Source organism: Castanea sativa, chromosome 2 (genome assembly GCF_040712315.1).
Source record: "Castanea sativa cultivar Marrone di Chiusa Pesio chromosome 2, ASM4071231v1".
NCBI classification, from domain to species: Eukaryota; Viridiplantae; Streptophyta; class Magnoliopsida; order Fagales; family Fagaceae; genus Castanea; species Castanea sativa.
In genome coordinates this window covers 53,174,516-53,200,486 of record NC_134014.1, presented here as the reverse complement: position 1 = coordinate 53,200,486, position 25,971 = coordinate 53,174,516, and the positions used below count along the sequence as shown (strand labels likewise).

The following is a 25,971-nucleotide window of genomic DNA, read 5'->3' as shown; positions in this document are numbered from 1 at the left end:
TATATATATGTATGTATGTATGTATATATTGTAACAGCACGATTTGTACCTGGACTCAAGAACAAGTAATGGGCTCAGGCCCAAAGAGCCTTATATAATGAAATTTGTAGAGTATGGGTTTGAAACCTATGTTTGGGATGTTGGAAGTTGATCAACAGGCTAAAATGCCGCTGTCTATGCAAGTAATAGATAGACGTAACAAAAATCCTCCTCGGACGTAAGCTGGGGACAATTTATATAGTTTTTCCTTTCTTAAGTAAAATATTACAATTCTTCGTTTTTCAGCCAAGAAGCAGATCCCCCTCTTCTTTCCTCTCTCGTCTTCTTATATACTTCTTCTTCTTCCCTGTTTCATCCACGTGTCACACAAATCTTCCTCCTAGATACTTGTTCCATCCACCACATTCTTGAAGTCTTCAAATAATAGTAGGAAGGCTAAATTCTACTGTTTAGAGGTCATTTATCTATTAATGCGGCCAGGGAAGTAGATGCAGGGCCTTTAATGTGGTCATAACAGCTTTTTTCTCAAATATTTCTCACACGTTCCTGCTTCTAAAGGGTGCTTGGATCACACTTTTACCCACCAGTTCTTCCAGAATTCTGCCTCTAGGCCGTTTAGCAAGTCCCTGGGCCTTTATTGGGCCTGTCCGAGAAGATACTCCTGCTCAGACAACTCCTCGGACCACTATAGTGCGGACTGACCTGTGGGCCTAAAGACTCTGATCAAACAGACTTGTACCAACCAATCAGGTCCAAAACCCAAACGTTTATTCAAGCACTTTTATCCCTCACACACACACACACACACACACATATATATATATATATATATAATAATTTAACAAGGCTTAGTTAGAAAGGTTTTGTTAAGATGGGTCACCTTTAAATTGAAGGGTTTGTTGTGATATTCAAAATTGTCATTAGGTTTCTAACCTTTATTAAATCTCTTTAAAATTGTTTGAAAGGTACAAAAACATTAGTTTTAAAATTACGAAGTAAATGGAATAGAGTCAAAATAGTCTTCAACTGAGGCACGAAAATCCTATACTCCAATAGAATTTTTCTTTAACTTCTCTTAGCCAATATATAACCTCTAGTCAGTATCCAACTGAGGCACGAAAATCCTATTCTCCAATATATAACCTCTAGTCGTGAACTGGGTGATGTATATTAATTTACTTACGCACTCATGATACTTAATTTATTTTTGTTTCATTCTTTACCATTGTTTTATAGTCTTTTTATTTGGCGAGACTTTCTCAACCCTTGTATCATTATTTGTATTGAATTTAAAGTAAACTCAAAAGAAATTATAACCATCATAGTTTGCAAATTTTCTTGGCATTTGGGTTCGTTTGGACTAAATGTTTAAAAAATCTGTAGTTAAATTCAACAAACATTTTTATGAACAATTTTTTGAGTGTGTGAACATAAGTATTGTTCGGTTTTGTCAGTTGAGTATTCGTTGGATAAGCATTTCCAAATCGAACCCAATCAGAGGTTTGGCCCAAAAACCAAATCCGCGTGGTGACTCACACTTCATCCTACCAATAAAATTATAAAACAAACACTTTGACCGCTGAATATATAAATAAAACACCCGCGGTTTCCACCTCCCTCTCGCAACTATCATTTGACTTTCACCTACTGGCGTGGCGTCGATAGATGGCTCTCTCTCTCTCTCTCTCTCTCTCTCTCTCTCTCTACGACTATCTATATCCCCCATGAGAACGTTTCAACTTCCTCTCCCTACATATAAAACCAAAAATCTTCATTTTCATGCTTCAAGTTTACGAGACCCCCAAGTCTTTAAAAAAAAGCTAACTAAGCAATGGCTTGTGCTTGCACCTCTACTTCTTCATATTCATTGACTTCGAGATCATACATGCTACTGGTATTGTTACTACTGGGATTGAATTCCAGGATCTGTCACGGGTTGGGATCATTTGGATTCGACATTCACCACCGGTTCTCGGATCCAGTTAAGCAAATTCTGGGCTTTGAGGGGCTTCCAGAGAAAGGGAGCGTAGAGTACTATGTTGCTATCACTCACCGAGACAGCATAATGCGGGGCCGTCACCTCGCCGCCAGTAACAACCAGTCACCGGCACCGCTCACTTTCGCCAATGGAAACGACACCTTCCTATTCAACGGTTTGGGATTGTATGATCCTTAAGAGTCACTCCTTTTACTTTACTTTTTTTTTTTTCCTGGGAGTTCCAGTTCCTTTTCTTCTAACTTTGTTTCTTCAAAATGGTGTTGATATTTCAGTTTGTATTATGCTAATGTTTCTGTGGGGACACCAAGTGTATCATATTTGGTAGCATTAGACACAGGCAGTGCTTTATTCTGGCTACCATGCGATTGTAACAACAGTACTTGCGAAACCAGCTTACAAACACCATCTGGACAGGTATGTAATTTATTATCTATAACTTATTTGCTTGCACTCATGGATTTCTAATCTTTGAATTATATTTTTACTTCAAGTACTCCTATCTGGAATCATTTATTGTGTAATTGTGATATATTTTTCTTCTAAAAAAATTTAAATATATATATATATATATATTTGCATTACAAAGGATATGACAACCAAAGGATATATATATATATATATATATATATATATATATATATATATATATATTTATATATTTGTTCTGGCTACCATGCGATTGTTTGAATAGCAATACTTGCTATTCATCTGGACAGGTAATATATAGTTTTTTTATTTACTTTATTTGCTATTGGTATCGTTATGGAACTTTCATCTTTTAATTTAATATTTACTTCAACTCCTATCTAGAATTATTTATTGTGTGATAGTGATCCCTTTTTCTTCTATAAATTATGTTTTTTTTATTTTTGACTTTAATTTGCATGAAAGGGGATGACAATTAAAGAAGATAAAAAGTAGGTAAAGAATTCAAAAAGACTTAAATACAAACACTAGAATTAGAAAAATCCAACGTGTCTCTATATTAACCGGAAATTATGCAGTATTCTTGTTCATCATTTCACTAAAAGATTCTTACTTGTTTAAAATTACTGAGTCAATTTATAATTAAAAATAAATAAATAGATTTGTTAAACTAAGAGAGAGTGAGAGAGAGAGAGAGAGAGAATTGTCATAAACAATTATATATTTGAGCTGACCGTACGTGCCAAACCTTCCACACATTGATAGCCTCTTGAAAAATATGTCTAAGTGTTACCTTTAATGATTGCACCAAAATGGATCTACAATCCAAAATCAAATTAGTTAATATAGGTGAAAATTAATGGCATCATATATAGCAGAATTTAACCAATTATATACTTAATGGGAGGAGATTCTTATTTGATTAGCAGGAAAATTTTGTAATTTTAATTGTTTTGGTTTCAATTAAGCATGTGTAGGAAAACTACTTTAGGCAAGTTATAATTTTCTACTTAGTGGTTAGATACATAGATATCCATATCGCTATTATATCATTAGAGTCTATATTGACCTCGAACTTTGTCCTCTACGCAAATGCCCGTGATCAGTAACTTTAAAAATATCTTCTTTGTTTATGATAAGATCGGAATTCTCTTTATAATAATGGTAGTTTGTAAATATTATCAGCCATAGCCCATAGTGATGTTGTCCCCAATCTTCATACCTGCCACAATCATTTAGAAGTACTCTTGAGTTTGGTACATAAATGGATTTGCCATCCACCGTTTGAAAGCAATACAAATGATTAGCTACATATAAAATTCTTGTACTTGCCTCTTCAATATCATATTTCCTCAATAAAAATTTCCCAATTTTCTTTACAATGGAATAATAATAATAACAACAACAACATGATCCACAATTCAAGAGATAATACCGATAATTGTTCTATCATATTGCAAGTACCTCTTATTTGGTTTGTTTTAACATAAGAACCAATTTTTTTCTATTTCACATAACATAATCACTTTCCGAAAATACTCATATTAGATTATTTATTCTAAACACTATTTCATTAAAATATCAATTTTTTTTAATTATTTCTCATTCTTCACATATAATAATTATCATCTACTATCTTTCTTCATCTTCGAAATACATAAAAACAAAGTAAAAAAGTAAATGTAAAATGAATAGTACCAATATAAATTTACATACTTATTATAGCCATAGATGAATTTTACACAATTATATATAAACTGATGTGAAAGATTTTAAGAGTTGTTTAAGGAAAATGTAGAGTTTTCTTTTTTTTTTACAAAACTAATGTAAATTCTCTTAAATAGTTAGCACATGTCCATTCGCATTTATTGAAACGAACTACCTTTAAATTCTCCAATATTTTAATTAGGCTTCTAAGTTCTAAGGTATCGGCTTTATTAAATCTAGTTAAAATTGTTGGTAAAAATATAAAACATTAGTCGTTTTATAATTAGAAAAGTCAATGGAATTGAGACAGAATAGTCTCTAATTGAGGCATGGAAATCCTACACTCTTAAGAGATTTAAACCCTATGCAATTAGTCAAGAATCTTATAACTTAATTGGCTGACACTTTTTAATATTTTTAATAAAGACATTCTAGACTCTAGAGTTAAATCTCCTAATCTCAAACTATCAATGTTAAAAAAATAATAAATAAAAAAAATGCAATTTGCACTCAAAAAATTATATATGTTAACTTCTCTCTTCCAAGATATAACAACCTAATACCTTGACCTCCCCCCTATTTGAATTCCTTATGATATGCAATTGAAACAAGTTTTTGCTAATGGTAAAAAAGGGATTTGAAACAAGTTTTTGCTAGGATATAAATAGATTGCCCTTTCTTGTACTAAAATAGGTGCCCAACCCCAAGGGGTATTTCCCTAACTGGCGTATTAAGCTATTGCTCCCCATTAGGGCGGTAAATTTAGAAGGCCCCCGCCTCCTCTTTAGACGCACATATGTGGAATTGACCCATTTCTTGCATCAAACCAAGGAAGTCAATACCGTACCGGAGGTTGTACCGGTTTGGCCACCGGTACGATATATTTCGGATACCGGTCAATACCGGTGTACCGTTTCGGGTTTACCGCATATATACACACACACACACACACACCAAAATCTCTAGAACCATGTTTATAAACATATAATATTCTACTTATATTATAGTAAATATAAAAGTTTATTATAAAACATTACCTCAATTCAGAAAAAATTATTCATAGTTTTAGACTTTAGTATCAAATAAAAGAAAAAAAAAACACAATATAAAAAATAGAAAGCTTAGTTGTTCATTGCATACTAAGAAAACAAATAATACTAAGAAGTTAATATAAATAAGTTACCATTATGCCTTTACAAAAATTCAAAAATTACAAAACTAAAAAAAAAAATTTTTAAAAAAAAATTTTTCTGTACCGGCCGGTATTGCCCGAAATTAGCCGGTATGACCGGTACGCGGCCGGTATTTTTTCCGGTACAATATAGAAGTATACCGGTACCGGTGCACTGGCCGGTACGGCCGGTACCGGTACGGTATCGGCCACACTGCATCAAACACTTGTTTAAAGTCCTATAACATCATCAATTATAAATTAATTCAAATTATTTCTTTATTAATGTGGGGAATAAGTTATTTACCGAAACAATAACTTACCACTAGAACTTAATTAACCCGTGAAACTCATACCTTTTTTAATTCAGTCAACCAATTTTTTACTAAAATCAAAAATTTCATTTATTCATTTTAATATCAAAATGCAACAATAATTAATCTTGTTGCCAAGCAGGTACTACTAAACTTCAACATCTACAGTCCTAATGCATCATCAACAAGCAATAAAGTTTCTTGCAACAGCAGTATCTATTGCGATCCAAATCAATGTACTTCAGCTAATAGCGATTGTGCATATAGTGTTGTGTATTATTCAAACATGTCAACATCTGGGATCTTGGTAGAGGATGTTTTGCACTTAATTACAGATGATGATCAATCAAAAGTTGTAGATGCTCCAATCACTTTAGGGTAGGTTATTTTTCATTGCTTTCCTAGAAACCAAAATCTTTGGAGGAAATATTCTTTCAAGTGAAAATCATATTGATTTTATATCATATCCAATATCAATTTTTAAAAAAAAAACTGGATAATAAATAATTGTTAGGTAAAAATGACAAAAATTTATGGTATAGTTGATATTTCGGTAAATATATTAGATCATTTCGATGATAAATTTGGAGTTTGGTATAGGCTCTTTTCCTCCTCAAGTAAGTATAATGATTTGTACCACCGCTCTCCCTTGAAATGGTAATCACTTTACAAGTATAAATGCTTGTGGGGTATGGAGGGTAAGGGTCGGGGTTTAAGTCTCTAGGAAGGAGCTTCACACACATATACACTTAGATTAGGCTAGAGTAGAAATTCTATTTTATATTAAAAAAAATGTATAATGATTTGTAAGGGTTAGTAAGGTGTTTTATGGCCTCGAGCTGACTAATTCAATAAAAGTCTCTTTTGTGCGAAAATAGAATTAATTAATGTAAAAAGTTTTAAAAATTCCCATAATGAAGGCAGGTTATGCTTGGAATTTTCATGATATCAAACACTTTTAGAGGGCTAGTGATATTACTAGAAAAAAATTAATGTCTTTAGTATGGTCATTAAAAAAAATCATCATTGGTGGGCCAACATTACTTTTTCTTTGATAATTAGGGGTGAGGGGATCTAATCATTGAAGTTGCTTCTTCTTAATACCTCCTGGTCAGATCATTTCGGCAAATTTTCATTAATTTGTGTGTAACCCATGTAATCCAACCCTTTTATTTTGCTTCAGTTGTGGTAAAAATGAGACTGGTATTTTTCTAGAGGGATCAGCACTAGGGGTGGCAATTCGTGTTCGCGTGTTGGGTTCGTGTCGTGTCAAGTCATGAGTATTCGACTACATAGGTCAACACTAACCCGACCTGTTTATTAAACGGGTCAAGATTTCTCAACCCTAACACGACCCATTTATTAAACGGGTCAGTCGTGTCGACCTGTTTATCAGATTTTATCAAAATGAAAAATAAAAATTAATGAAAAAACAAACAAATAAATATTTTTAATATAAAATTTAGAACTAACGAGTAACTGCATCACAAATAATCATTCAAAGTTAAAGCATATCTCAATATCACAAATAATCAATCACAATATGTCAAAGAAAATAAATCACAACAACTAATAAGTTTATATACCTAGAGTTTGAAGGGTATATTGGTAAAATATCATTTAATTAAACGGGTCAGACGGGTCAAACAGGTTCTATGTGTTCAACCCTAACCCAACCCATTTATTAAACGGGTTAGTCGTGTCAACCCGAATATGACACGAACCCGTTAAGCCTCAACCCATAACCTGCTAATTTCGTGTCGTGTCGTGTCGGGTTCGCGGGTCGTGTCAAATTTTGCCACCCCTAATCAGCACCAAACGGTCTAATTGGGCTTGCTCTTAATAACATATCTGTTCCAAGCACCTTAGCAAGAAATGGGCTAGGTCCAAATTCTTTTTCCATGTGTTTTGGATCTGATGGGACAGGGAGAATAAATTTTGGAGATAATGGCACCTCGGAACAAAAAGAAACATCATTCACTGTTGGGTCCTCATTGTAAGTTGTCACTTCTTATCACTGTAAATGTCAATGCCAAATTATTTAGTTTAACAAGAAGACTATCTTTGACTAAAACCTCATGCTGCTTGCACTAATTTTTCCCTGGTAAACTTGTTACCAGTCCAATTTATAACATTAGCATCACTCAAATAAATGTTGGAGTGAATGTTTCTGAAATGGAGTTCAGTGCAATCTTTGACTCTGGTACATCGATTACACAACTAAGCGATCCAGTTTATACATTTATTTCTGAAACTGTAAGTAATTTAAATGACAACTTTTAGTTTTATATATCATTGGAACTTCATCTTACGGAAAATGAATGGATGTGATTTGTGTTACTTTGCAGTTCAATTCCCAGGTCACAGAAAAGTGAAATTTATCAAATTCCCAAATTCATTTTGAATACTGTTATGACTTGAGGTATTTGGGGAAAACCTATTCTTATTTTGTATTGGTTTTCTCTTTTCAACTTTGAACCACTAATTAGCTCCACTTTAATTGTAGTGCAAATCAATCCTCACCTATGATCCCTATAATTCTGACAATGAAAGGTGGAGAACAATATTATCTCACTAATCCAACAACAGAAGCGATCTCTACAAAGGTGTGTTGTCACACTTATTAGTGCTTAATTTAAGATCTTATTCTTGCCTATGTTATGCTGAAAATTGATGTTGTGGTCTCCAGGGTGGATATTGTCTAGCTATTCTCAAAAGTACAGATATAAACGTCATAGGACGTAAGTATATATTTATCAAAATTACTATCCTGATTATAAACCAGTTTGTCTTGATAAAATTTCATTTTCATGTTTTATTTTGAAATTTTACATTTGTGCATTCATTCCTTTTATAAGGACACTATCAGACAGAGAAAACAATTAAAGTTTGGATGCTTTACTTAACCTTACGTTATTTGTAACTTTATCGATTATGAATTATGAAGTTGATAAAAAGCAATAAAGTATTTGAATTTTCTTTTTCTTTTTTGGGAGAGCAATATTACATAATTTCTAGATTGATGAATGTGATTTCTTGGGGTGGGTAAATTGCAACTTTTTAGTGAATAGGTCAGATCTACATATTTCAATTATCTTGTGTCCAATTTATATTAAATTTTCTAAATCATTACTATATTAACCCTTTTAATTAAGTAATCTCATCCTTGTTAGACCAACATTTCCACAATATGGCTAAAAAACATTATGCCAAGAATCCAATTAGCTGTCTCTAACTTAAAAATTATAAAGTTTATACAATAAGACATCATCAATGGGAGGTTTACACAACAGGAAGCTAGTCATGGTTGGCTCCCCTCTATGTTTTAAATCAGACTCTAGCATGTGCAGAAGAAACCGCAAACATGATTTTCATATAATCATTGCACATAGAACAAGCCAATATTGTCAACTTCTATTTTGGGAAAACCAGCACCTAGACTTTGATGGTCCCTCATATCATTTAGCTATTATGTGTCCTAAAATGTTTAAATTTAGAATTTCTACTTTATGGTTTAATTTATTTTATCCAGAAAACTTCATGACTGGTTATCGCATAGTTTTCAATCGAGATAAGATGATCTTAGGTTGGAAGCCATCTAACTGAGAGTTAATTCAACTTTTTCTTTATATTGAATTTCATTATGCGAGTCAATTTTTTCTTCTCCTATTAAATTCTTAATGACCATAAAGAGACATGTTCTTCTCCTATTAAATTCTTTATGACCATAAAGAGACATGGTGCCCACAGGTTACGATGATTCAAATTTGAACAATTCTACTATCAGCCCATCACACTCTCCTACTGCTTCACCTAGCAGTCCATCAGTCTCTCCTGCTACCTCTCCTGCTTTTACTTGCACAATCATGATGATTTTTGTTTCAGTCTTAGCTATTGTTTGATATCTTTTTATTTGGCGAGACTTTCTGGACCCCAGTATCATTATTTGTATTGAATTTAAAAGTCAAAAGAAATTGGAACCATCAATAGCTTGCTAATTTTCTTGCCATATGAGTCCGTTTGGACTAAATGTTTGTAATATGTACAATCACTTTTTTGTATAAATTTTTGAGTATGTCAATATATAGTATTGTTCAGTTTTGTTAAGTGGGTGTGTTTTTGAAACCAGGCTATTTTGCTTTTTACTAATTACTTTTTGTTTAAATTGTACTAAAACATATTTGTACTTCTTAAAAAGATGGGAAAAAAATTTCTAAAAAATATACATAAAGACTAAAAAATAAACAAATAAACTGGTGGCAAACGTTTCCACATCCAGCCCAAACAGATTTGGCCCTAGAAACACACTTACACCAATGAAGATTTAGAACACCCGCGGTTTTGACCTCACTCTCGTCTACAAGCGTCGACCTGTGACACCTAGCACTCGATAGCTCTCTATCTCTCTCGACGACTATACTATCCCGGGCCCTATTTTCTTGGTCTTCCTCAAGTGGGAACATGTCACCTTCCTCTCCCTATATATGAACTAAATATCTCCAAATTACTCAGCCATTTCATGCCTAAACATTCGGAGACCAAGTCTGTTTTTCTCTCCGCAAAAAAAATATCAAGCTAAGCAATGTCTTGGGCTTTGAACAGTACAACGTTGTTCATATTCATTGACTTGCGGTTCATATATACTACTGGTTTTTTTACTGTTGGGACTGAGTTCTGCAAGCTGTTACGAGTTGGGTTCATTTGGCTTCAACATTCACCACCGATTCTCGGATCCGGTTAAGAAAATTCTAGGTTTTGATGGACTTCCAAAGAAAGGAAGCATAGAGTACTACGCTGTTATGACTCACCAAGACCACATAATCAGGGGCCGTCACCTTGCCGCCAGTAACAACCAGTTGCCAGCGCCGCTCACTTTCGCTAATGGAAATGACATCTCTTCCTCATCAATTTGGGAAGGTATTAAAGATATTTTTTATATGTAAAAATGTAATTTTACTATCTAATAATTTTTCCCAGAAAACTATTTTAGTTATTTAAGTTTGAAGTTTGTTAATTCGGTCAAGTAACATTAAAATTTGGAAATAGTCATTTTAATCTCACTACAAAAAAAAAGCTCTATAGCCGCGTTTTTAAAACGTGGCTATAGCTCAAAAAAACGTGATTATAGGACGATTTGGTCTATAGCTGCGTTTGTTTAAGCCACATTTTCAACCATGGCCTAAAATACGTAATTATAAGCTTGAGGGGTCTATGGCCACATTTTTTCAAACGCGGCTATAGGCCAGGACCAATTGCCGCGTTTTTATAAATAGGACTATAAGCCCGGACCAATGGCCGCATTTTTACTTATTTTATACTAGTTACTATGTTGTGGAGTCTCTTTGTTAGAGTTTAGGATATATGGACACTTTATTTGGAATGTCGTAACGATGTCCATACATCTTAAGTTAGAGTTATACTTATCTAAAATTTTACAGCCAAACGTGTTATCTGGCATGCTTCTTATTTAATATTAATAAAGCGGGAAATATGCTCTTATTGGATAGATACCATGATTAGTACTATTTTATTTTCTTGGTGACCAAACAACTTCGTTCTAGGAGTTCTTCCGGTTTCTCTTCTACTAACTTTTCTTTAAAATGGTTTTGATATTTCAGTTTGTATTATGCTAATGTTTCTGTGAGGACACCAAGTTTATATTTTTGGTAGTGCTAGACACAGGCAGTAAAAATAAATAAAAAGTAAAAAAGTTTGAGGGGAATGAGGGAAATTGCACCGGGTGCAATCCATAGGATATTACACCCAATCCAAATCTTATGAGCATGACCTCACTGAGATAAAATAAAAAAAAATAAAAAATAAAAAAAACATTCCACTAGAACAACTCAGCTCCAAGGATTGGGTTTATGGACAAAGACCAAATCGGCATGATTCAAAGTGAAGTCTACTTACAAATTATTTGCTAGAGGAGATAATTGTGCAGCTGGAGAAGGAAATTCCAATTATATATAGATAGAAACAGGCAGTGTTGAAAAGAATCTAGAACCTTAAAATTCTTAGTAGTTTGGGTCATTTGGGCCATAATATATCCTACACAAATGAAATAAGATTTCTTCCAGTCTCTAACAGTAAGACTAAGAGAAATGGAGTCTTTGACTTGCAATGAAATACTGGAATGGACAATAATGGTGTCATTGCTCATTTAGACGGCAAGAAATTAATAAGATGTATTATGAAGGATTTGAATTGCATCAGTCTCAGATCCAAGCTGCGCGGCTCTAACTATTCTTAATAGCTACCAAGACAATGGCAAAACCAAAAACTTTTTCCAGGAGGGCCAAACTAAATAAGGCAAAATTCTTAAGTACAAACATATAATTTATTCTAAAGAAAGTACATTAATTGATAAATTAAATTTGACCTAACAAAGCTGTTTCATACATTCTTTTATGGTATTGCAATTTTTTACAATTGATTTTGAGCTTAATTTTTCAAATAATCTATTAGTATTAAAAAGTAGAGTAAACCTTCAGTCCGAATGTGGCGTAAATGGGCTAATTTACACCACCAATTAAACACTGCCACACCAGTCCTATATTGAAAGATTAATACACACTAGCACACACAATCCCATCTCAATTATACTCAAAATCCTCCCCATACTATTCAGACCTAAAGAACAACTCCTCCAACGCCTAAACCCAAAGACGACTTCTTCCTCTCCTCTGAGCACCAGAGCTTCGCCGCCACACACCTCGTCTCTGCAGCTAGCGCCGTCACACCTTGAAATTGCCACAATTGAGAGAAACAAAGTAAAATGTCCATATAATTTTCAAGGCTGCACCACCTGTCTCACCAAATTCAATGGCTCCCTAGGTTCACTTGATAAAAATTTTGAAACAAACATTCAATTTCTGGTATATAAGAAGCAATTTATTTTGCATATATGAAAAAAAAAAAAAAATCCAGGCTAGCTGGGAAAAAAAAAAAAAAACCTACAATCATATTGATTTTAGGGTTTGACCTACCACTTAAGAATCTAATCAAAACCCATAAAAATACCAAAAAACATAAAAATCCATGCCAAATCAACAAAACCCATACCAATATAAACAAATTGATATCCAAATTATCCCAAACACATCAAATCACGAAATCCAAAGTTTGGGGAAATAGCAAATCATAAAAGAACACACCTTAGGTCCAGTGCGGTGGCACCAGCTCCATAGATGAGTTGTGCGGCGGCGCCAACGGCGGGGCTCCAGTGCTCAAAGGAGAGGAAGAAGTTGTCTTTGGGTTTAGGCATTGGAGGAGTTGTTCTTTAGGCCTGAATCGTATGGAGGGAATTTTGAGTTAAATTGAGATGTGATTGTGTGTGCTAGTGTGTATTACTCTTTCAATACAGGACTGACATGGTAGTGTTTAATTGGTAGTGTAAATCAGCCCATTTACGCCACATCCGGACTGGAGGTTTACTCTAACAATTATATACATATAAGAAAGAAGCATCATTTTTATATCTACAATTCCACACTATTAATTTAGCCTAAACAAAATAAAAATAAAAATCAACACAATTAAATCTATAACTCACATAGCACTATCAGCACAAATCCAAATGTATATAATAGATTTAAACTTAAAATATCACACGGCACAAATCCACGAGCCACTCACACTGTAGCACAAATCCAGACCTTTCGCTTAGCACATATCACAATGCAACACAAATCACAATGCACACAAATGAAAAAATATTAACACTACTATTGCAAACATAAATTGGTAAAGTTGTTGAGTACAGCAAATAGAGACACATACGTTTGTGAATTGCCTTGTCCTGTTGATCATGGTTGTGGCTGTGGCTACTGCTACTCAAGGCACGAAGGCAACATGGCTACTAGCGGTGCGATTGGGTATTACTATTATGGATTTGTAAATGAAGAGTTTTTTTTTTTTGGGTTATTAGGGCCTTGTTATTTTGCATTCTTTTTTGGGTATGTTGTTTTTATACTAATTATGGACTGGTTCAAAAGTTTTAGGGATCAATTATAAAAATTTTAAGGTATATATATTTTTTCTTTTGTGATAAAACTAAATTTTAAATTTTGAGAAGTCCAAATTCTAAAATTTAAGGGGGGCAATTAGTATATTTTTCGTTTGAATTGTGAATTTATCCTACCTCGTCCCCCCCCCCCCCTAGCTCTACCTCTGTTAATCAAGAAGTCTTCAGGATTAGACTTTTGGCACAGCTTGCAATACAAGGAACCCATTAAATAACTAGGGTTGAAGATTATGCTTTGTTTATCTTTGGATTAAGTTTAATTATATATGTTGTTTACCAAGCACACATGCAATTTAAGATGTGATGGCAAGTTTGTCATGATACAATTGTATACCCCTATTTAATTAAGAGTTTGGTTTATATCTAGTACTTTTTTAATTAAAATTTTCTTTTGTTTTAATTAAAAACTGTCACATAAAATATGGAGATTAAACCTACTACTATTTGTCATTGTATATTTAAAATAAAAGAAAACATCCAGTTAAAAAAGTATTGGAGCTAGATAAGCCAAACCCTTTAATTAACAAAGTTTTCTAACATTCAAAGTCAAAAATTAAGGGGGAAAAAATTCATTGGTGGGCAATTGATAGATATCAATTCCATAGTTTTCAAAGTCCATATATGATGAACAAAATACTTTGACTTTGTATGTAAAAACTATGTACACAAAATTTTGGCATTGTAATGACCGGCTACATTCATTAGATTTTTTTTTTTTTTTTTTGAGAATCAGCTACATTCATTAGAATTTGATTTGGATTGTGTGGACAATTAAATAAGACGACCTCTCTCCTACCTAACATATACATGCATGCATACGAGAAACCAATAAGCAAATAGAGAAGTCAACTACTTTAGCATTACCACTCTAAATTTTCAACTACTCTAGCGTAGGTTCTAGCGTAGGTTCCGGCTTCGATTCTTTGGTTTAATAATATGTATATATATATTTCAACTATACTCCACATCATTCTATGTGATGTTATACTTATATCACTCTATATTTTTCATCACAAATAATATTTTGGCTAATCAAGCATAAAAATATATTATCTTCTTATACCTTCTATATTTACAAAAGATCAAGGTCGAAGATTAGTAACTACCCAATCCTAAAATATTTAAATTTCAAGATTTTTCTACTTTAAAAATTATATATAAAACTTAAGTTTGTGTACGAGATAGTAAATATATAATACCTAATTAACATAAAATTTGGAGTAAAATTTAGAGTGGTCAAAATTTCAAAATGTTAATCGTATATAAATTAAAAGTGGGTCATGCTAACGAGTGCCCTTAAGGCATTGGTTAACAATCTTTTTCGAAAAATTTTGACACCATTTTTATGGGAAATGAAAAAAGTTGTTAAAATATTAATTATTTTTTTCTTTTTCCATAAAACTTTTTTTTAAATGGATTATTAATCAATGCCTTAAATGTATTCGTTAGCATTTCCCCCATAAAGTTTATGGATTAGTATAATATTGTAATGGCCGGGTTGCATCAATTGTAACTTAATTCAAGTCAAAGCTAGTATAACTCTTTACCTACATAAATTTTTATATTATTTTAATATATTGAGAATTCAACCTGGAATGGGTAGTATCGATGTAATTCAACAGTTGATTAAAATACTTATTCAATAAAAAATCGTGACATAACAGTGCACTGAATTATGATTATATATCATGATTTTATGTTTCATACCCATACTATCATTTATTTCGTGCCACAGTATTTTTTGGCAAAGAATCTACTCTTTTGAAGAACTTTCTACAAGTGATTTAGATTTGTAAGGGTAAAACACTTGACCTTCATTTTTAGAGCACTAGAAAATCCAAAAAAAGGGTATACATCATTTCAAGAGAATGATCTTTGTACGTCCAAATTCCACAAACTATTATTGATAACATCATTTTGTGAAAATTGTATTCAACATTCTCTGTTTTTATTCCACACGTCATTTTGTGACGTACTCTAGCGTTCCAAGAAACCTACATTTCAACGCAAGAAGGGATATGAGCTAGTCTTTGCACTTTGGTACGTGAAAGTGCAATTAATACATAAATAAGTTTATGCTCAAATATTGTAATTATCTCTTAAAAAAAAATTAAATAATCTGTAGAGATATTTTCACCCCTCTTTCTAACTTAATTTATCATAATCATTGATGAAGCTGAAGATTGGCCTCGTCAGTATGCTCTTCGTCAGTGTCGATGGACAAGCTTCGGTACCTATTATCCAAAGAAGAAAGGCAGGGGAGGTTTCACCGGTGTGGTGTCAGTTAAGAATACTCTGATGCCAAAGTCAACTAAATGGCTTTCGAAAAATTCTCTCGCAAGTGTATCTCTAGATTTTCAAGTGTCTTTACCTGAGTTCTATCTTCCTTTTTATAGTTTGCCTCGAGTGGGTGTAGTTATGTCTGTTAATGTTGCTCTGAGCGTTTTTTTCTTGAGAGAAACGTAGCATTAATTGATAATGATGATTCCATTTAAGGTGTAACGGATGACCGTTGGGCCATCATTGTTGATCTTGTAACTGTTCCAGCGCACTCATTGCTTGTTAGCTGTCCTAAGTGCATTTATTTGCGTCTTTAATGAATAATGGCTTGCCTCGTCTGTAAGGACGACGTATGACGACGGGGTCTTGCCCTTGCTCTCATTCTTGACTTGAATGTGGTTAAGATCATCTCTCATCTAGAGGATCTCCACTTGATATTCGTCAGTTGCCCCCCCATTCCTTGGTCGTCAAGTGGTTAGACAATCTTAGGAATGTGACTGGACGTGACGCTTCGTATCTTTTCGATTCCTGAAATTTGGCTTCTCGTTTTAAATGCAAAACGACTACTCTTCAAGAAACGAACACGTGTTGGTCTTCCATTCATGGCGCGTGTGAGGCTTCCTTGATTTTGGCGCGCTTTAATTCCAAGTTTTCCTTTTAGAGAAAACTGTTCCTCTTCCTCCATCCTATTTGGTCTGGACTTCAGGGCGCTGAGAAATCTTCATTCTTCAAAATTTCCCTGTGAGGCCTCTTTTCCTATGCTTTGATGGTTGGTTTTGAATTCTTTAGTCAAGAGTGCCCCTCGGTCTCGTTTTTCTTTGCTTGGTTGGGAGTTTTCTTAAAATATTCCTCGTGTCAACGTCCCCAAGTAGGCATGTTTGTATCTCGTTTTTTTGCCCTTAGGCCCGTTTTACTTTTTCTCTACCCTCTAATCCATCAATCTCTGATAAAACACCATCCAGAGATGAATGCCGTCGAGTAAAGGGTGGATGATGTTAGGTCTAGCGAGTTGGAGACTAGGGTGTCCTCCAACGTAGAATCTTTGAGTAAGGTAATGGATACCGCTACTTCTAAGTTACCGTCATCCTCGTCTTCACCCCCGTTGCATGCTCTTTAGGAGTCTTGCTTCTTAAAATAGAGTCATCTGAAGGGTTTTAGGAAGAGGTTTCAGTTTCCCAAAGGGACCTCTGTTAGATTGCCTCGCTTGGATGAGAAAGCTTGCAACTTTGCCTATGGAGAGGTGTGTTTTTACAAGGCTGATTTCTTGTGTGGCCTTCGCTTCCCCATCCATCCGTTTATCATGCATCTTCTAAACGAATTCCAGATTGCCCCTGGTCAGCTCATCCCTAACGCTTGGAGGACGATAATAAGTTGTATGTCCATTTGGATGTCTGCTTGCGATGGGGAGATGATTACTTTGAACGAATTTTTGTTTTTGTACCATTTGAAAGCCTCTACCCACTATGGGTATTTTGAACTTTTGCCTTGGACTAGGGAATCTAAGATCGTTAAGGGTTTTCCTTCATCCTTTCGTGATTGGAAATCACAATATTTTTTTCATTTCTGGAACGGGTTGGGAAACCTTGTCTGACGATTTTTGGGGGGAAGTCCCGAGATTACTACAAAATGGGAAGTCCCAACACTTGGTGCGTATTTCCGTTGTTCTCTTCTATTTTTCTTTCATGTCTTGATTGCTCGTCTAATGACGATTTCCTTCTAACTTTTAACAGCTCTTGATCATCCTAACCTGGAAGATAAACACCGCCATCAGGTCCGTGCTGCCCTTGCCTATGCTCATGAAAATGAGGATTTTGACGACCTCGTTGATCCTTGTCACCTGTTTGACTGTTGCTTAGGCCCTGAGCCCTCGAAGTACGGTTTAGAGAAAATCTGTCGAGAGGAAAAAAGTAAGATCGTCTATCCCTTACTTCGTCTTTTTAACTTTGTTGGTACTCTTCCTAACTGTCTAACTGGGAATTGCCCTTACTTCCTCTTTTTTTTTTTTACTTAGCAGAAATGGCCACCAAATACAGTAAAGATAAGTATGCCCGCATCAAGAACTTGAAAAACGAACCTTTAGCTAACCTGATTTCTAATTCGAAGAAAAGGAAGCTGAGTGAAGAGAAGACTGAGACCGCTGCTCTCCACCCCGTTCATGCTGCCCCTTCTTCTCCTACTCCGTCTCTGGAAGTGATTGCCATTACTCCTCCAATTACTCGTGCAAAAGGTAAAGGCAAAGTTGGGAGGAGTGTATGGGACAATCCTGCTACTGCTCTGGGTCGTGCTTACAACGTGATCACCGACGATGAACTCAAGGGTTTGTCATCCATTCCCTCCCATGAGCTGGTCAGTCGACATATTCATAAGTTGGTGCAGGTATGGGGTTTTGTTCCTCGAGCATTTGTGTTTATTTGTACGAGTGATTGTGCATAATTTCCCTCCTTAGTTACTAGTTTCCATTAGGTTCTCAGGGAGTCGCTGTGCATCACAACTGACTATTTGAACACGGAAGAGAAGGTTGTGGTGGCTACTTCGAAGGCAGAATCCGTCAAGGTTGAAAGCTCCAAGTTGAGGAAAGATTTTATTAACATCATAAACGAGATGAATGATGCAAACCAGAAAGTAAAGGAGCTTACTGAGGCCTTGCGTGTAGAAAAGGCACTTGTTGTTTAGAAAGACGGAGAGATTCAAGCTGCCCTCCTAAAGACTGACACGGAGAGAGACAAGATCATCCAGAAGTTCAAGCAATCGGAGGAATTTTTAGATCTTCAATTTATGCAGTACTTTAAAGGGTTCAAGCTTCTACATCGATGGACAATGAAGCACCACAACTTAGCCGTGGACTTCTCAGTTTGGACTTTAAGAAGATTGACACGGAGATCCTTGAAGACAAAGCTAAGGAGCAAGAAGAAACTAAAGCTGGTGCCATGGAGAAAAACCCTGCTGAGGACGAGGTCATTGAAGGAAAAGACGCTGATGATTCTGTTGTTTCTCCCTCATAATTTATTTCCTTCCTTTTTTTTTCACTTGTTTGGAAAACACTGGGTGCCCCTTTTCTTTCGGGGTTTTATTTTTCAACAAACATTGGTTGCCTCCTTGTTTTGAGGCTTTTACTTTGGACAAACTCTGTTTTTTTTTTTTTTTAAATTTGTCGCTTTGCTCACACTATAACTTGTTGCTTAATTTATCGCTTAGTTTATGATCTAGACTTGTCAAGTACATTGGCTTAGTCTTTTGTTCTCGTGATTTAAACTTAACGTTTTTATCACGTGATTTGGTTTTGTGACTTCGCCATTCATATAGACAAAGTTTTTCTCCTTGTGATTTAAACTTGACGTTTTTATCAGGAAATTTGGATTTTGACTTCGTCATTTACATTGACGAGGCTTTTATTCTTGTGATTTAAACTAAACGTTTTTATCACTAAATTTGGATTTTAACTTCGTCATTTATATTGACGAGGCTTTTATCCTTATGATTTAAACTTGGCGTTTTTATCACTAAATTTGGATTTTAACTTTGTCATTTATATTGATGAGGCTTTTATCCTTGTGATTTAAACTTAACGTTTTTATCACTGAATTTGGATTTTAACTTCGTCATTTACATTGACGAGGCTTTTATCACTTTGCCCATGATTCAAACCCATCAGATTTTTTATCATAACTGTCACACTTTGAACTTTTCTTTTCGATTGAGGGAGATTTTCACCATGAAGTATTTGTCATCAAAAGAAATAGCTCTGCAAACTTTTTGTCTGTTTTATTCATCCTCGTTTGTAAAAAGGGGTTACAAGGGTAATACTTCATGAAAACACAAAAAGTGCTAAAAATAGAATACTGAAAGAAAAAAAGGATAAATGCATATAAACAATGAAATTGAAGTCCCACTTATCTATGGACGAATAAACGAGATGTTCCAAACCCTGGAACTTATTAGGGCTAAAAGTTTGTTCCCTCACTGGTAATACTTTTTGAAATGCTCTGTGTTTTAAGGACGAAACAAAGGTTTCTCATTCGCATCCTCTAGGTAGTAGCTCCCTCTTCTCGAATAACGGACGACCTTGTATGGGCCTTCCCAATTGTGGCCTAGCTTCCCTTCATTTGGATCTTTGGTGGCTTGTGAAACCTTTTGCATAACCATATCTCCAAGATTAAAACGCTTCAGCTTTACCCTCTGGTTATAGTACCTCGTCATCCTCTCCTGATACAAGGCCATCCTTTGAGGTACGTCATCTCTATCCTTGGGTAAACAATCCAAAGCTAACTTGAGGCCTTCATCATTACCCTGTTCATCATAACATGTCCTTTTAAGGCTTGACACTCCAACTTCGACAAGAATTACTGCTTCGGTTCCAAACGCCATCTTAAAGGGTGTCTCACCTGTTGGTGTCCTCACCGTCTTCCTATAAGCCCATAACACCCCTGGGAACTCATCAGGCCATGCTCATTTTGCCCCCTCAAGTTAGGTTTTGATCAGTTTGAGCAAAGTCCGATTTGTGACTTCAATCTGGCCATTTTCCTATGGATGTCCAGGGGAAGAATAGTGATTTCTTATCCCCAGTTCCTTGCAAAAATCCCTGAACTTGTGGCTATCAAATTGTCGTCCATTATCGGAGATGATGACCGTGGAATTCCAAATCGACAGACAAGGTTTTTCCACACCAAGTGTTGTATCTTGGCTTCCGTTATAACTGCCAAAGGCTTTGCTTCCACCCACTTCGTGAAATAATCAATAGCGATGACTAGAAATTTTACCTGCTTCTTACCAAGGGGCAGGGGGCCCATTATGTCGATTCCCCATGTGGAGAATGGCCATGGTGAGGTGATGTTAGTTAAGTGCTCTGCTGGGACATGCTGCACGTTTCCAAACCGTTGGCACTTGTCACATCTCTGGACGACCTGAGCTGCATCTTTTTGCATGGTTGGCCAGAAATTTCCTACATAAGCAACCTATCCAACGAGTGATCGTGGTCCAGAGTGATTTCCACAAACTCCTTCGTGGATCTCTCTTAGCACATACTCGGCATCTTCTAGATTGAGGCACTTTAAGTAGGGTTGTGAAAATCACCTCTTGTAGAGCTCGTCGTTCAAGATGGTGAATCTGGACGACCTTATCTTGACTTTCCTGGCTTCTGAGTGATCTGCAGGGAGGTTACCATCCTTGATGTACGTGATTATTGGGTCCATCCAGCCTTCTACTGATTGAATGTAGTTCACGTCAAACCCCTCAATGCTTGGGAGGTGCTGCACTTCCATGTACAATCTAGGTCGTCCTTCATTGGTGTTTAATGATGCCAGCCTAGCAACTTCGTCCGATTTTAAGTTTTCCTCCCTTAGTACCTGAGTGATCTTGACATCATCAAAGTTAGAAACTAACTGATTAGTCAATGTTAAGTACCTTTTCATCCTGTCCTCCTTGACCTCATATTCGTTGGTTATCTGTCCTACCACAAGCTTGGAATCAGAGTTTAGCTTTAAGTTTCTTGCACCCAAGGCTTTTGCAATCCTCAAGCCCATTAGGACAACTTCGTACTCTACTTCGTTATTCGTCGCTGGGAATTGAAGCTGGACCCCGTACCTGAGAATGTCTTTCTTAGGGGATAAATGGACCACTCCTACTCCGCCCATGCCTGATGCTGAAGACCCATCTGTATACACCGTCCAGTAATCTAATTCTGGATCTTGATCAGCCATAGTAAATTCGGCGACAAAGTGCGCCAATGCTTGGGTCTTGATTGTCGTTTTGGGCCTATAATCAACATCAAATTGACATAACTCCACCGCCCATTGGACCATTCTCCCTGCTGCGTCTGGTCTTCCCATCGCCTTGCGTAAGGGTTGGTGTTAGGACATATGTGATTGAATGTTAGGAAAATATGTCAACATTTTATGTAATTGGCTAATCCTTTGACAAAACACACTTTACTTTTAATTGGGTAGATCTAGGATGTGTTTAATGCTTCAAGAAATCTTGTTTCAAGATCAAGTGTTAAAGCCATGCAAGTCTGTCCAAGATTTAAGTGTGAAAAGTGTTATTCATTAAAGCTCGACAGCTAGCATCTCTCGAGAATTAAAGAGATGTTCTAGCTCGTGGCTCAATAGTAGCTCGACAGCTAGGGTATCTGTCGAGATTTATGAAACTCAATTTTTCTGGACTATTTTTCATCCAATTCGTGATTATGTGTTTGGGTTTTCTTTTCTCACATCCCTAAACATCCATATCAAGTTACACAACGGAGAGCACAATTGCATGAGAGCATAATTCCTCAAGTGTGACCGAAAACTTAGTTTTCCTTAGTTCTTGAAGAAGCTGCTGTGTTTGTACATCATAGGGTTTTGTGACCAAGCAACTTCGTGATCTTTATGTGTTGAAGAGCAGAAGAACTTTGCAACCAACATCCTTCTCAAGTTGGTGATTGAAGTCACGTACTGGGATCCGCACAATTGGTTAGTCACGTACTAGGAGCCGTGCAATACAAGGGAGAGATTGTCACTATAGAACAAGTCCAATTAAGTATTGAGGTAAGGGTTCAACTTTAGGTTGGTATAAGGTACTGGGATTCCTTTACTTGTAATCGTTTGTTTTGATAATATTGGATTCTCGGGAGTGGTGACCTTAAAATCACCTGGTGAGGTTTTTGCCTCAGAAGTTTTCCCCATTCATAAACAAATCACCTTGTCAAATTTAATCTCCGCTGCATTTAGTTATTTGGTGATTTTGCTGCCACGCTCATTACATGTAATTGAACCTAATTAATTTACTTGGCTAATTAATTGGTTAATTCATCACAAGGGGTCAATATATTTTTGGCCTATCAGTTGGTCCATCATAACTAATATCGTGTCTGCCTGAAAATAGGGACGGAGCTTCCTTGACGCGACGATTAGCGCAAAGGCTAACTTTTCTATCCTTGGGTATCTTGCTTCTGTGCCTTAGAAAGCCTGACTTGTGTAACAAATTGGCTTCTGAATCCTGAGCTCTTCAAGAACCAGTGTTGAGCTCACAGCTGTTTGGGAAATGGCAAAATATAGGAATAAATCTTCCCCTTCAACGGACGGGATCAGGAAGGGTGGTTTGGACAGGTAGTCTTCGAGAGCCTGGAAAGCTTCTTCACATTCCTCTGTCCATTGAAAATCTTGCTTCAATGTTTTGAAAAACGGGAGCCATTTGTCTATGGCTCTAGAGATGAACCTGATCAAAGCTGCCACTCCTCCTGTCAGCCTCTATACCTCCTTCACACTTCTTGGGGAGGTCATTTTTAATATAGCTTTGACCTTCTCTAGATTGGCCTCTATGCCTCGTTGTGAGACCATGAACCCCAGGAACTTGCCTGATGAGACCCCAAATGTGTACTTCATCGGATTCAACCTCATCCGATACTTCCTCAATGTGTCGAAAGTTTCCTTGAGGCTGTCCAAATGCGACTCTGCTTTCCTGATTTTTACAAGCATGTCATCCACATAAACTTCCATATTTTTTCCAATCTGCTTGCTAAACATCAGGTTCACCAGCCTCTGGTAAGTCGTTCCTGCATTCTTCAGGCCAAATGGCATAACCTTGTAGCAGTATAACCCCTGGCTAGTAACAAAGGCTGTTTTCTCCTGGTCTTCTTCGTTCATGCAGATTTGGTTATAGCCTGAGAATGCATCCATGAAGGTTAGCAGCTCATGGCCAGCTGTTGAATCTACTAGCTGATCGATCTTGGGAAGTGGAAAACTATCCTTTGGGCAAGCACAATTGAGATCTGTAAAGTCAATGCACATGCGCCATTTCCCATTGGACTTCTTCACCATGACAATGTTGGCTAACCATTCAGGATAGTAGACTTCCCTAATGAACCCAGCAGTCAAAAGCTTCTCTACTTCTTCCACAATAGCTTTATTCTTTTCAGGAGCAAAAACTCGTCGCTTCTGCTGGACGGGCTTTCTGGTGGGATCGACATTCAACTTATGTTCTATCACTGTGTTGTCTATACCCGGCATATCATTATAAGTCTAGGTGAAAATATCTAGATTCTGTTTCAGGAACTTCATGATCCTGTCCTTCAGGTCCAGGTCAAGTCATGCTCCTACCTTTGTAACCTTGGTAACGTCTCCTTCCACTAGGTTCACATATTCTACCACCCAGGTATGGTTTTCTCTTGAGGCTAACACCGCTTGGTAACACTCTCTAGCCAAAAGTTGGTCCCTACTTTTCTGTCCTACCCCGTGCGGGGTTAGAAACTTCATCTTCAGGCAATAGGTCGAGGTTACGACCTTAAGCCGATTCAGTGTAGGCCGTCCCAGAATGACATTATAGGTCGATAGGCAGTCAATGATCAGAAAATCAACTTGTTTAGTTACCTGGGCTGGATGCGTTCTTGTCGTGACTGACAATGAAATGATACCTTTTGGATAGATTCGATCTCCACTAAAGCTAACCAACAGGGATTTGAAAGGTCTAAGCCTCTTTGGGTCTAACCTCAACTGGTAGACCATCATATACATTATATCTGCGAAGCTCCCATTGTTAACCAATACTCTCCTTGTGTTGAAACCTTCAATTTCTAGCATAATGACAAGTGGATCATCGTGGGGTTGTTTAATCCCACTCACATCCCGTTCAGAGAATATGATGTCGTCACTCTCTGATCATCGACACTTTGGAGATGGATGCTTGATGTGGACGTTGTTGATTTGCCTATGATAAGTCTTCTTCAAAGACTTGTACGACCCTCCTGATACAGTTCCTCCTGCTATCATTCGTATTTCACCCATGACTTGCTTGGGATGATCCCGTCCATCATCCTTGGCATCGTCATGAGGCTTGTCGTCAGTCCGCGCCCAAGGATTATGATCTCTCTTGATGAACTTTTGGAGTTTTCCCCGTTGAATCAATTCTTCTATATGTTCTTTCAAATCACGACATTCGTCAGTGTAATGGTCATGATCCTTGTGAAAACGACAGTATTTCTTCAGGTCATGCTTCCTGGAAGACGTGCTTAACGGCTTGGGCCATTTTAGCCCTGGTTCGTCCTTAATCTGCATCAGGATTTTATCTGAAGGCATTACTAATGGGGTGAAGTTCATTTTCTTCTTCGGGGCATCAAAGCTGATCTTACTGGCCTTAGTCTCTGAATATGAGTCTTTAGGATCCTTCTTCTTACCATGAGAATCACCAGGTTCTTCCTTCTTTTGCTTTCTCGTTAGCCCCTTCGCAGTAAGGGCATCCTCACCGCTTATGTACTTCTGAGCTTTAAACAGGAGATTCTTCATAAAGGTTGGCGGCGTCTTCCCCAACGAAAAGACGAGATCAGGGTTGTTGAGTCCGGCCTGGAAGGTCGTCATTATCACCTGGTCATCAGCTTCATCAATCTCCAACATAGCCTTGTTGAAACATTTCACATAATCCCTTAGGCTTTTCCCTTCCAACTGCCTTACTATTAGCAAGTAAGAGGTTGGCCTTTTGTGACGCTGTCCCCCATTGAAATAGCAGACAAATTAGTCACTAAGCTCTTCGAAATTTGCTATTAAAGACACTGGCAGCTTACTAAACCATACCCTAGCAGTCCCTCTGAGGGTAACAAGAAAAGATCTGCAGATAACTTTGTCCGAGGTTTGTTGGAGGTTCAAGATAGTCTTGAAGGCCCCTATATGGTCAAGAGGGTCCTTCGTGCCATCATAGAACTCTAGCTGTGGAAAAAGAAACTTTGGAGGCAGAGGGCATTCCAAAACACTGGCTGTGAAAGGTGAGTCTGTTCGTTTGAGCATGCCATCAAGGTTCATCATTGTCTTCCCCTTCATGGCATTCTTCACTTCGTCAAGCTCCCTTCGTAAGCTCTTCATCAAGTGATCATTATCATGCATGGACTGCCCGGTGTCTTTTGTTGTATCCTTTCCCTTGCTGTTTCCAGGGCTGCTTGCTTCCTCATCATGTCTGCTACGGCTATGTTAGTGGTACAAAGCATTACTACCTTCTGGACGGGCTCGGCACTTCAACTCTTCGCGTTCTACTTCATTAGCTCTTGCACATTGCTATCAGAGCCTAAATCTGTTGAGCCATCATC

General features: G+C 36.6%; 5 protein-coding genes and 1 long non-coding RNA gene across 6 annotated transcripts; 2 read left to right on the top strand and 4 right to left on the bottom strand.

Moving 5' to 3' along the window:
• Nucleotides 1-1,675: 1,675 nt before the first annotated feature.
• Nucleotides 1,676-6,897, top strand: LOC142625518 (aspartyl protease family protein 1-like). The gene is made up of 4 exons (XM_075799158.1): nucleotides 1,676-2,163; nucleotides 2,272-2,413; nucleotides 5,760-5,995; nucleotides 6,801-6,897. The coding sequence occupies exons 1-4, from the start codon at nucleotides 1,832-1,834 to the stop codon at nucleotides 6,895-6,897; spliced, it is 807 nt and encodes a 268-aa protein (XP_075655273.1). The 5' UTR covers nucleotides 1,676-1,831.
• A 1,068-nt stretch (nucleotides 6,898-7,965) lies between these two features.
• On the top strand, nucleotides 7,966-9,705 carry LOC142623396 (uncharacterized). The gene is made up of 4 exons (XR_012842136.1): nucleotides 7,966-8,039; nucleotides 8,124-8,223; nucleotides 8,307-8,358; nucleotides 9,150-9,705. It is a non-coding gene; the product is annotated as an uncharacterized LOC142623396 (long non-coding RNA).
• Nucleotides 9,706-19,913: 10,208 nt separating this feature from the next.
• LOC142625517 (uncharacterized) lies at nucleotides 19,914-20,288 on the bottom strand. Its single transcript, XM_075799157.1, has one exon. The coding sequence runs from the start codon at nucleotides 20,286-20,288 to the stop codon at nucleotides 19,914-19,916; it is 375 nt and encodes a 124-aa protein (XP_075655272.1).
• A 188-nt stretch (nucleotides 20,289-20,476) lies between these two features.
• Nucleotides 20,477-20,845, bottom strand: LOC142625516 (uncharacterized). The gene has a single exon (XM_075799156.1). The coding sequence runs from the start codon at nucleotides 20,843-20,845 to the stop codon at nucleotides 20,477-20,479; it is 369 nt and encodes a 122-aa protein (XP_075655271.1).
• A 144-nt stretch (nucleotides 20,846-20,989) lies between these two features.
• LOC142625515 (uncharacterized) lies at nucleotides 20,990-21,748 on the bottom strand. The gene has a single exon (XM_075799155.1). The coding sequence runs from the start codon at nucleotides 21,746-21,748 to the stop codon at nucleotides 20,990-20,992; it is 759 nt and encodes a 252-aa protein (XP_075655270.1).
• Nucleotides 21,749-24,556: 2,808 nt separating this feature from the next.
• On the bottom strand, nucleotides 24,557-25,771 carry LOC142625514 (uncharacterized). The gene is made up of 2 exons (XM_075799154.1): nucleotides 25,466-25,771; nucleotides 24,557-25,378 (listed from the first exon to the last, which is right to left on the bottom strand). Exons 1-2 carry the CDS (start codon nucleotides 25,769-25,771, stop codon nucleotides 24,557-24,559), a joined length of 1,128 nt encoding a protein of 375 aa, XP_075655269.1.
• Nucleotides 25,772-25,971: the final 200 nt, after the last annotated feature.

Coding starts and splice junctions, on each gene's coding strand:
- LOC142625518 (XM_075799158.1), top strand. CDS start 1,832: ATGGCTTGTGCTTGCACCTCTACTTCTTCATATTCATTGACTTCGAGA. Junction 2,164..2,271: donor CTATTCAACGGTTTGGGATT/GTATGATCCTTA, acceptor TTGATATTTCAG/TTTGTATTATGCTAATGTTT. Junction 2,414..5,759: donor TACAAACACCATCTGGACAG/GTATGTAATTTA, acceptor GTTGCCAAGCAG/GTACTACTAAACTTCAACAT.
- LOC142625515 (XM_075799155.1), bottom strand. CDS start 21,748: ATGGGAAGACCAGACGCAGCAGGGAGAATGGTCCAATGGGCGGTGGAG.
- LOC142625517 (XM_075799157.1), bottom strand. CDS start 20,288: ATGGCGTTTGGAACCGAAGCAGTAATTCTTGTCGAAGTTGGAGTGTCA.
- LOC142625514 (XM_075799154.1), bottom strand. CDS start 25,771: ATGCATGATAATGATCACTTGATGAAGAGCTTACGAAGGGAGCTTGAC. Junction 25,379..25,465: donor CCCTCAGAGGGACTGCTAGG/GTATGGTTTAGT, acceptor AATGGGGGACAG/CGTCACAAAAGGCCAACCTC.
- LOC142625516 (XM_075799156.1), bottom strand. CDS start 20,845: ATGCAAAAAGATGCAGCTCAGGTCGTCCAGAGATGTGACAAGTGCCAA.